General features: G+C 24.4%; 2 protein-coding genes across 3 annotated transcripts; one reads left to right on the top strand and one right to left on the bottom strand.

Annotated features, from left to right (window-relative positions):
• The first annotated feature begins 480 nt into the window (after positions 1-480).
• LOC114121025 (UPF0047 protein YjbQ) lies at positions 481-4,814 on the top strand. 2 transcript variants are annotated; one of them, XM_027983169.2, is made up of 6 exons: positions 481-663; positions 800-994; positions 1,203-1,257; positions 1,388-1,427; positions 3,687-3,728; positions 3,836-4,814. In XM_027983169.2, the coding sequence occupies exons 2-6, from the start codon at positions 835-837 to the stop codon at positions 4,061-4,063; spliced, it is 525 nt and encodes a 174-aa protein (XP_027838970.1). In that variant the 5' UTR covers positions 481-663; positions 800-834; the 3' UTR covers positions 4,064-4,814. The 2 variants fall into 2 exon arrangements, with proteins under 2 accessions (XP_027838970.1, XP_050057984.1); XM_050202027.1 differs by having other exon boundaries at positions 481-718.
• A 152-nt stretch (positions 4,815-4,966) lies between these two features.
• On the bottom strand, positions 4,967-11,546 carry LOC114120953 (transmembrane and coiled-coil domain-containing protein 4-like). Its single transcript, XM_050202026.1, is given in 12 exon segments — positions 4,967-6,520; positions 7,350-7,483; positions 7,594-7,669; positions 7,672-7,720; positions 7,815-7,951; positions 8,009-8,344; positions 8,809-8,975; positions 9,046-9,287; positions 9,374-9,506; positions 9,877-10,188; positions 11,167-11,300; positions 11,403-11,546. Coding segments are annotated over 11 exon segments (1,698 nt in total). The 5' UTR covers positions 11,204-11,300; positions 11,403-11,546; the 3' UTR covers positions 4,967-6,445.
• Positions 11,547-11,661: the final 115 nt, after the last annotated feature.

The following is an 11,661-nucleotide window of genomic DNA, read 5'->3' as shown; positions in this document are numbered from 1 at the left end:
AATTTATTTACCTAGGTATTATTTATTAGGCACATAAGTACATTTATAATATAAGTCGAAGTTTACGCTATACCTGATTAAGACAACTGATCAGTTGGATTTTGGATTATTGATCTCAATTTATTATTAGAAAATTAAAATGTATATCTATTAAAATATTATAAGTGATATTATCACAGAATAGATTAAATTATTATTATAACAAAATAATGTAAAAGTTTGACTATATTATCAGTTTTTTTTTTGAGACTCGTACATTGTATTGCGTGTGTTATAAATGTTTTAATTTGTATTACAATTAAAAATTTATAAAATATAAATTAAAAATCAAGTTTCGTTAAATTCAAAAGTCTAATGGCGCTGTCCCGGTGTCTCGTCCCGTGGCCATAACAATAACGGTTGGTAAAACCACGGTTGGAAAATGGGAATTTAATGTTTCTCAAAGTAACACTGTCTGAAAATTTGTTTTGATACATTTTCTTTTTTTTTCTGTAATCTCGTTTTTTTTGGAAATTTTTTACTTTTTAGATTAGTATTATTTACGAAATCACAAATTATTCGTGTTTTTGTGTTTCAAACACATTCGTTTATGTTATCTACATCAATTGGACTTTGAATTACGATAAACGCACACTACGAAATGTGTATTAAGCGATGACCACTGTAAATCATAATTTTGTTTTTTTAAACAACTAATTTGTTATTCACTTATTATATTGTAACTGAAAAATTATTAAATTATGTAAATTTTTACGTTTCCTATATTTTGTATATTATATTGTCTATATTTTACCAACAGAATATAATTTTTATCGTGAACGTAAATATTTTGGAATGGCATCGTCGAGTCGAGGAATTCAAATAGGTTCTGCGTGGTTTCAACGTAAAATTAATCTAAGACCGCAACACAGGGGCGTACATTTAGTAACTGAAGAAATTCTAAAACAAATACCAGAAATATCTCAATTTTCTGTTGGTTTATGTCACATACAAAGTAAGCATTTAAAATGTTCTATTCACTCATCTGCCATTTTCCATGTTTGCCATATTTTCTGTAGAAACCGGGTTGATTTTTTGGAATTTAGAAATCTTTTTGTTAAAAAATATGAATTAATAGAGAGAAAATCATTGGTAGCATAGTATATATTTTTATATTAGGTATCTACTTATAAAAACTGATTAATTTTTTAAAAATTTTTTAGTTTTGCATACATCAGCTAGCCTTGCCATTAATGAAAGTTGGGATCCAAATGTTCGGTAAGAATATAATATAAATATCTAATAAAATAACAAGGAATAAATTTAAAAAAAATCTTTTTTTATTCAAATTATTTTTAAAATTATTGTTTTATATAAAAATTATATTAAATAAGCATTATTTTTTTAGAGATGATATGGAGATGATGTTGAATAAAATTGTTCCAGAAGTAAGTAATGATAAAAACTAGACGTCACTATAGTTTAGATGAGCATTAATGGAGCACACACCAAATTGTTATTAAATTTTAAATATTTTAGATTTAGCTATTAAACGAGATTTAGTTAAAATCCAATGTAAAAAAATATATTATAGAAGTATTAAGAAAATTAGAAGAGCCATGGGATGTCATTAAGCCATACTCAAAATCATGGACTATTATACAAATGTAAAAGTTGCTCAATTTATACAATAATTTACCAATTATTATCATTTAGCTTAAAAAAAAGGGTCTAAGTTATTTGGTATAAAAACTCTATTGGCTGATTAATTAGTATACTTGCTGAATAATTTGGAATCAGGAAATACGAGTAGTTGAAGTTTTAAAAAATAAAGTAGATATTTATCTTTGTTACATCGAAAATGCCACAACCAAAACTTTTGCCGATTTCAGAAAAACGTGCCTCGTGAGATTTCTCCACTAACAATAATAAACTATTTTATAAAAACAGGATTTTTATCCAGTGAATCTACAGAAACTTAAATTAAGTAAATGGTAATGAGTGACCAAACTGATGAAACTTCTTTCATTCCCTCAAAATGATGTTTTTACTCAAATAGACAATAATTGATCTACTGATGCAATTCAGACAATGTAGATATGATTTTACATAATTATCGCTCTAAAATAAATCCAATATACTTAGCAGATAGTAAATAACTAAATGATGACCAAAATGAACACTCTAGAATTTATAAACTATTAAGAAGCTCTTGGACAACTTATACGTCTAAAGGAGTTTTATTTGAAGAAAGGTGATGATAGAGGGTTTTCACGCTTGTGTAAATTTAATTATGCATTACGAGCTGGAAATGACAAAATTACAAAAACAAACATCAGTTCTGTCATTTTTTTATAACACAATCATGTGTATATGTATATTCTGGGTATTAAAAATTAAATAATGAATCTAAAAAATTGTTATTAAATATTTACATGCTTACATTTGTAAGTTGTACCAATTACAGAATTTATATACAGTGAAATTTGTCCATGACAGACACCTGTATACAACGGTAACATTTTATGGTCCTATAAGTGTCTATTATAGACAGGGTTCACTTTATATTAAAAAATACAAAGAGATATTATTATTTGCTCTAAATTATATTGTGATAAGTAATTTCTATGGTTGTAGAGGGGTGTATACAACAATTAATATTACTTTTATATAATTGTGAAGATTAATAGTAAAACGAATGATTAATACACTTATAAATTGGTTAATTATGACAATTCTGGCTCAATTATGTTGCACATCTTTTTTCAATTCCTTATAAAAACAATTCATTGAATAATGTTAGTAGTTTCTGTATAATTTTTCTCATAATTTAACACTATCAAAATCATGACTTATTTTTTACTTTTGATACACCTTAATAATATATTATTGTTAAAAATGTAAAATACATTTCTTAAAGATTCAGAATTTACTAGGCTACAGAAACTATAAATAATATATATATAAAAAAAAAAAAAATACATGAAAAACATTGTGGTTTCCAATTAAATTTAAAATATACATTTTAATTAGTATTTATTTTATTAATATTAAATAAATATAGGTAGTCATTCTACCATGAGATGTTAAAATTTCTATTTTCATCATAGATTTTCCTTTTTTGCTGACATTCTTAAGTACTTACCTCAAAAACACAAAAATAATAAATTTTTAATGACAGCACGATACGAATGTACTATATTGTGAAATTTGGACATTAACGATGTTCAATGCCAGATAATAATTATTATATATTGACAAGATAGACCATACATAATATAGTTATGTAGATTATAAAATAATAGACGATAAACTTTAAAATTGTATGATGTTATTTGGAAATGTAGGAAGGGCCTGATTAAAAATGCTCGCAGGCCACCAGTTGCCCATCCCAGTATTAATGTATAATTATTTATCATGATGGAGTTTTTTGAAATGTATAGATAATAGTCATTTATATAGAATAAGATAAATAAGATTAGAATAGATTAATTGTTATATTAAGAAATGGTTTTTTTAAGAAATTATATATAACATTTAAATAAAAACATGGGCACCTAACCAGTATTTAAATAAGAATTTGAGATGAATATAGACTTATAGGAATAGTTCTACAGTTATAATTAAGGAAATTTAAAAATTATAATATAGTTTTCATGTATTTGTTTTTGTTTACTTCTATAAATTTATGATATGTTTGTTTTTAGGGTTTACCTTATCGACATTCGTGTGAAGGACCAGATGACATGGTAAATTAATTACTTTAAAAAATTATATTTAAAATTCAAAATTTTTTTTATAATAAACAGTTATTTTATTAAAATACTTAATAAATTATTATTATTATTATTTTTAGCCAGCCCATGTAAAGGCATGTTTTCTTGGTTCATCAATAACAGTGCCCATTACTGAAGGAAAATTGAATCTTGGCACATGGCAAGGCATTTGGCTATGTGAGCATCGAAATCAAGCTGGTAGTCGAAAGCTTGTGATTACATTAAATGGATCACCAAATTCATCTGCAAGTGATTGTAACCGGTCACCAATGTCTCCGTCCTCGCCTATGGCTTCATTAAGCAGTTAGGCATATTAAATATACTCACAAAAAGATGTTATTTATAGACATCACAGCCAACATTTAATTAGATACAACTGTTTGTCGCTGCCTCTAGTCAAATGTAATATAAGCACTTTTATAACAAATGTTATTGTACCCCATTATGATTAGTTTATTTAATATTTCAATCAAGTTAAGTGCATTATAAAAAGTTACAACACATTCCAGAAAAAAAATATACATATAATATAAATTTGATAATTTATAATATATTAAAAGATACAAATGTAATAAATAGTGAAAATACATAATGACATTTTGTTACCTCTTAAAATATTTAATAATTATTAATTAAAATAAGTCACGCTTACAATAATGCAAAAATTAATATAGGACGTTTTGAAAAGTTAACAAAAAATATTAATTCAATAATTACTTAAATGTTAATTTAAATAATTTAATTTTTATTTTTTGTTACTTAGTTGTGATTTAATTTAATTTTGTATTCATTTTCTGAATTTGATTTTTCAATTGTAGACGTAATTATGTTACAAACTTGACTAATATAAAGCAGGTTTAATAGCTTACAGTGTCAGTGTGATGCATTGTATAATAATTTTTGTACAAAATTAAATTATGGTATTCTATAAATGTTGTAACATACATTTGATAACTAAATTATTTTAAACGTCCGTTTTTAGATAAATATTAATATCTTGATTACAATTTAAAAAATTGCTTATTTAAAAAATATATTTGAAAAAAAAATTAAATCAAATTGTAAATGTTGTTTTTTGTATAATATTTATCACAGAATAGTAAATGGTAACCTAGTGAAAGCCAAATAATTAATTGTTAATTATATAGTATATAATATATTATATAATAATGTAAAATAGTGAACAAACAACAAAAAATTAAAAAATAAATAAAAATATATACACAAAGAAAACAAGTAAAATAATTAATTTAAAAATACATTATGTTCCCAAAATTTTTAATTATACTTCTTGTTTAAAAAAAAATTGATAAGTACATTCAAGCTAAATAAATTATAACTTTGTTAATAATTACTTTTTTATATCACAAATATTAATACACAACATTATTATAATTAATTAATATAAACATTTAATTTATTAATGTTAAATCAAAAATTAACATTTCAAATAATATAAAATATTATAAAAACAATAATTGATAAAATAATGTGACATATTTCAAATTGGGTGAGAATGCAAAAAATTGCTTATTTCCTCTACGTATTTAAAAAAATAGGTTTTTAGCTATAATTTTGAACAAAAATACATTATAGTAAACTAATGAAATAACAAACAAATATTCTCTATTATGGTTTTCAGTGGTGTATTAACAATTTCTTTGAGGGGTGGGGGAAACATGATTTAAATTGTCAATGCCAATCATAGACTAACTCCATTATGCCAATCGTCCAAGAATTTTATTATCAACTGATAAAATGATAAATGGAAAACCACAACTATACCTATTTTAAAAAAAGAAGTATAAGGGGGAAAGATATATTTTCTTAATCTTCCGAAGTAATTTATTAAAAATTAATCAATACAGTACCTAACTAAATTAAACAGGACAGATTAATTTATCTGTGTGAATCATAAAAAATTTGAATTTAATCTAATTATTGGTAATAATTAGTGCTCGAACTAGGATGTAAGGGCCCAAAAACAATAAAGATAACAACTATTATTAAATAATATTATAAATAATCTGTTACTCCCTCCCTTATCCCAATCAAATAAGGCACTGATTTTAATTAAACATAAGTTTGTGTATGTGTGTGTTATTGTATTTAACAATATTTTATCATAATACCACAATTAAGATAATATATTTAAAGAATAAATTTAAAAAAGAGAGATGTTCAATCTTTGGAATGCGTTTTTTTAATACTAATAGGAACACTGAAAGTTAATTAATTTTAATTTTAATTTTAATCGCCTTATCTTTTCTATCTATTTCCACGTTTATGGATAAAATTGTTATAAATAATATTATGTTCTGATACTTATTTCATGGAACATATTTATAAGAAAATATTTTATAAAAAATTATTTTATCAAACAAATTTATAAAAAAAATAATGTGTTTGTGAAAAAAATTAAAATTTTAAGAATAAGCTCCTTTAAAATAATAAGTTTCAATAGTTTTTGGTTTATGCCAAAATAAATTTCAACTCATTAATTAATTTGAATAATTTTTTAAGCACTGTTACTATAAATTATTTTCATAGCTTTAAATTTCCAGTATAATAATTAAATATATATAATAATAGTATATAATATGTATATATAAATAGTTAATACAGTACTTAATATGATATATTGAATTGCAGAAATAAGCTCAATGTGTTAATAGCAGACAAAACAATCATTATGTCTCATTTTTTTTGGTGTCAATAGTTGTGAGGTCGATTACAGATTTTGATTTTTTGACAGTATAATCATCCTAAATCATAAAAATTAAATATTAATTTCATAAAATAATTAATTGTTAATATTTTAATATATAAATTTTAATTTATTATTAATTATTGATAAAATGTGATGAATTATAATATTTGTTTTTGAATTATATAACCACTATAAACTAAAAATTTTCTTCACTGCATAGTGCATAATAGATTTTATAAATTAAAACTACTTCAAAGTTCAGCACAGTATTGTAGGGTGATAATTATTAATACTCTTTCTGGGACAAATCTTAAAATATTTAAATGCCATAACTTCAATAAAAAATAAATACTATTAACTTGGATAGAGCTGGATCAATATGGTAAAAAATGTTTATCATACCTAGAGTATGGAATAAAAAAATCATAGTACATAACCGAATGAGATGAAGTGATTAAGATTTAGACAGAAAAAATTCTTAGATAAGCTGTAAAAAGCAGAAATAATAATGTGCGAAAATAGATAATTCTAAATATTAAAAATTTTCATTAGTCATTCACAATGTAATAAATATAATATATGAGTCAGAAATAAAAATCAAGAAGTTTTTAGGCTAATGAAATGAAATCATAAGTATATTATCACTTAGTCTATTGCCTATTTATGTCATAGCTTAAGATGGCAATTTATTGCTCAACTATTTTTTTTATTTATAATTTAAAATATCACATTTTGATTATTTTATTATTTTAAACAGGCTAACATTATATTTTTAAAATTGACAAGGGACAAAGAACAAAAGATTCAGCCTTTGTTTGAATGAAAATGCAATGCAGTGGAATAGGTAATAAAAATATAAACTTTTTAATCATTGGTATACTCACATTTATTTTCAAACTTTCACACATTTTTTCTGGCACAGATTGTGTAGTAATTAATTTTATTCTTGCCGATTCATCTACATTAACTCCAATGTACATTAAAATTTCTGTTAGTTTTTGTGGATATTCAAAATGTCCTACAAATTCATAAAACATTTAAAACAATGTGGAAAGAATTTGTTTCATTTTTATTTAAAAAAAATTCTATACTGTTGTTGATTTATATTATATAGTTATTAATTATTACCTGAAACAATATCAGTCAAATCAATATTTTCTATTCTATCATTAACTGATTGAATAGCTTGAAGACCAGCAACTCCATTGCATGCATAGAAAGTGTTCTATACAAGAATTTCAGAAACCAATCACTTCTACAATTTATTTCAAAATAAATTAATAAATATTCTTTTATTATTTAATATTTATAATAAAATTACATCTTAATAATTAGTTAAATGAGTTTACCTGCAATATGCATTCACAACTCTTCCAGCCACAATTTCGCTAATTTTATTCCAGTCTGAAGAATTTCTAGTACACGGAGTGCCTATTAAGATAGCATCTTGGACAATACCTTGACATTTTTCTCTTTGAGACATTTCCTAAAATATAATGAATCTATAAATTTCATATTACATAATTTTATAATTAATACATACTCGTAGACAATAATAGATAACTCGAGCTCCAAGGCTATAACCAATCAATGTAACTGGACGATTACCATGACTATGTGTAAGTAGAGTTTCAGCTAATTGTTTTCCAACTTGTGCTGAGCGTCGACAGCACACACCCCATGGATTATCAATGACAGAGGCCAATCCTAGAATTCCAGCAGGCCATGCAATAGCTGCCATCAGGCCTGAGAGTACAGTATACTTCAGGGATTCTTGAACTGCTACAGATACAGCAAAACTAAAGAAGTATTCCATAGCTTTTCCAAACTCCAACAGATAAGAAGATTCGTATCGTAGATAATACTGTTCTGGGCTGTCCTAAAAAAGTAAGTTGAATTTATGTGTAAATTTAAATGTGATGAATGACAGATAATTGTAAAAATAAAAAATATTTTGGATTATATGTAAATAGGTACTTAAAATAAAATTATTACAGAAATACTTTTTATAGAATGCTATATATGCTTATATATATAGTTAACATTTTCAAATACTGAATAGTAAAACAGCCAACATGCATTATTTATTAAGAAATTTCAATTTACTAAGTTACTATGTTTAAAAAGATTTATAACTTATTTTTTAAAGAATCAAAGTATTTCCTTTTTGTATCTGCTGTTATATAAAGCAGTTGTAAAAATAAATTTTCATGATAGAAAACAATTTATATGATTACTCTCCCTCCTTAACCTTATAGTCTACAAATTGTTTTTATAGTTTATGATATGATATTTAATAATATTATTAATATAATAAATGCTTAGAATATAATAGATTTATACTCGAAGATATTCCCAGGGTTTACTATAGCTGGTTTCTTTATCATCATTTAACCATCCAGATATAACAATAGTAATATGTAAGTGAATATCTCCAGTTTCTATGTCTGTAGACAATTTACGAAATTGAAACTCTTCTATGTCGCCAACTCTTTTATGCATTTTATATCCTAAAAAATAAATAGTTTCCGTATACTAATTTAACTTATTAGTTATTGTGTGTTATTTGTTTATAATTACCAGTTAAACTTGCTCCTGCCACACCAAAAAGTGATCCAACAATAGCTGTACCACCCACTGATCCTATAGCTCCAACAATAGATGTTCCTAAGACACTAGATAGTCCTGTGCCAATAAGAGGAGCAGCTAACCCACCAGTTAAACCAAGGAGAATTCCACCACCAACTGATGCTAATCCAATCAATGCAAAACGTTTAGTCTTTGATACACGAATACGACGAGCAGCATCAGCTTGTTCTTGTCTTGATTTGAAAATAGGCATTAAGAGAGTAAATTTTATAAGAATTAATAAAGAAAAAATCAATAAATAAACTAGGAAAATTCTTACTCAGTTTGTACTGGCAAAAGATTTGATAAACAGTTTACAACATTTAACTCAAAATTATCTACTGTATTTATATCAAGATCAAATACACGAGTAACATATAGTATAAGGACTCTCCAACGAGCATCATAGGTACCTAAAAAGAATTATGATTTTAAAATTAATTTTTAATATTTTTTAACCAATTTAATATAATGTAGAGAAAAATTGATAATTTTTATAAAAGGGAAACAATATTAATTAAATTTTTATTTTATTTATTTCATATTTTTTACACTATTTAAATTATAAAAAATTGTTTAGTAATCACTATTTTTTTGATGAGAATTAAAACATCTTATTTTCAAACAACAATTTTTAATATCAATAACAATATACTATTAATTAGATACTTACTTACTCTTAATCCTTTTGTTTGCATTTCAAAATATTTTATTTAATAGTTATAATTGTTTTATAAAATATAATAATAATTTAAAAAATGTATAAAATAAAATAAATTTTACCATTTGAAATAGCCAGCAAAAGAAGGTCTTGTACAATTATCATCATGCCTTCTTTCAGTACTTCTTCTTTTTTAAGAGCTCTAACATATACTTTGGCATCTAAGGGAAGTTCACAATTTGCCATCTCTCGCATAGTGGGTAGTTGTAACATTAGTTTCAAATGATTGCATAGTACACGTAAACAGTCCAATTTAAAATCTACATTTAGAGGATATTTATACAGGCAGCTTAATGAAGTTGCACATAAGGCACAATATGAAAAACGACCGGTTTGTGATAGACATTCGGCAAGGTTTTTAGTGTTTAAGGACTCTGTAATTCAAAAAATATTAGTAATTAATTAACATTTTATAAAAATCTTTATAATTAAAAGTTTTCACAACTAATAATATCTGTTATAGAAAATGCACTATTTTGCACAGTTGCAATAAACTTATAACATTAAGTTAAATTCGGTGTATATTTATGATCAGTTAATAACAAACATAAGGAACAAATTAAAAATTTCTTGGGTTAACTTAACTATAACTTTTTTTGTAACATTTAAACTCAAAATTATATAATTACTGAAATAAAATAAGATAACAAACATGGCACTTAAAATTCTTTAGGTTAGAAATATTTCTTTAATTAGAATAAGTGAAAATACTTATGTGCTAGGATTTTGTTTGGTCCACTTGTTACAAAAAGGACGCTAAGTACAAATTCTTAGTCAAAACATAATATGATCTACTAACCAGACTCAAATTGGAGTGCCATAGCATATAATGGTATATAACTTGTACTAATTAAACACTATCAATAATAATAATTCCAATAATTGATTATATTAGACAAAAATTATGATATAAAGATTATAAGAGTATTTCAGAATAAGTCATCTTTAGTAACAAGTAGGTAAGTTAAAAAAAACAATATTTAATACCAAAATAATATAAGGTAGTGTCAGCAAAAAATTATTATGTTACATTATTTTATTTTTTATTTTAATAAAAATATAGGTATAATATGAGAAAATTATAATTTTAAACATTTATACTTTTACACAAAAATTTGTTTTAATAAAACATACAAATATTAATTTTGTAGTACCTTATACAAAATTTAACAACCATATGGTAAAAGAACAATAAATAATTGCATTTTTTAAAATACACCTGGCATTTAAATGACTAATATTTAAATAATATTTGCATAATCTGAATGTTTAAATCATTAGAAATTCTATGAAATATAGTACCTATTAGGCAGCCTTTTCCTTAATCAGAAATACATCTCTTTTTTTTTTACCTTTAATATGCTGAGCGGCTCTGTCATACTTGTCCATTGTATTGGTATTAATTAGTTAACATAATAGTAATAATATAAAACGTAGAAGTAACCTTGTCAGATGTTTGTTAAATCAAAACCAACAATTCATAAATCTAGAAAATTGACATACGAGTACGGAAAATTAGTGTCAGTGATTACTTCGTAAAGACGTAGATTAGTAACAAAGCAGTAAGTAGTAAGTACAGGCTACTCACGGTACTCAGTAAATTTCAGAATACTGACTACCGCAGATAAACAAAAACATCAACAATAAGTCTATCGCAATAAGGTTAGCTTATGACTAATAAGTAATAGATAAGTTGAACTTATTGTAGTTTAGTATTTATTTCCGCAGTTTCAAATACCTACGCTGACAACCGCAGAAATTTAAACCTTGAATTTTCACGAAGACTCTGATAAGAGTGATAGTAATTATATGAAAACATCATAAAATGCGTGGGTGTTAAGGTGGTA

The sequence above is a fragment of the Aphis gossypii genome, chromosome 2, assembly GCF_020184175.1.
Source record: "Aphis gossypii isolate Hap1 chromosome 2, ASM2018417v2, whole genome shotgun sequence".
NCBI classification, from domain to species: Eukaryota; Metazoa; Arthropoda; class Insecta; order Hemiptera; family Aphididae; genus Aphis; species Aphis gossypii.
Note: the sequence above shows the minus strand (reverse complement) of the source record. Positions and strands in the feature narration are given on the sequence as shown.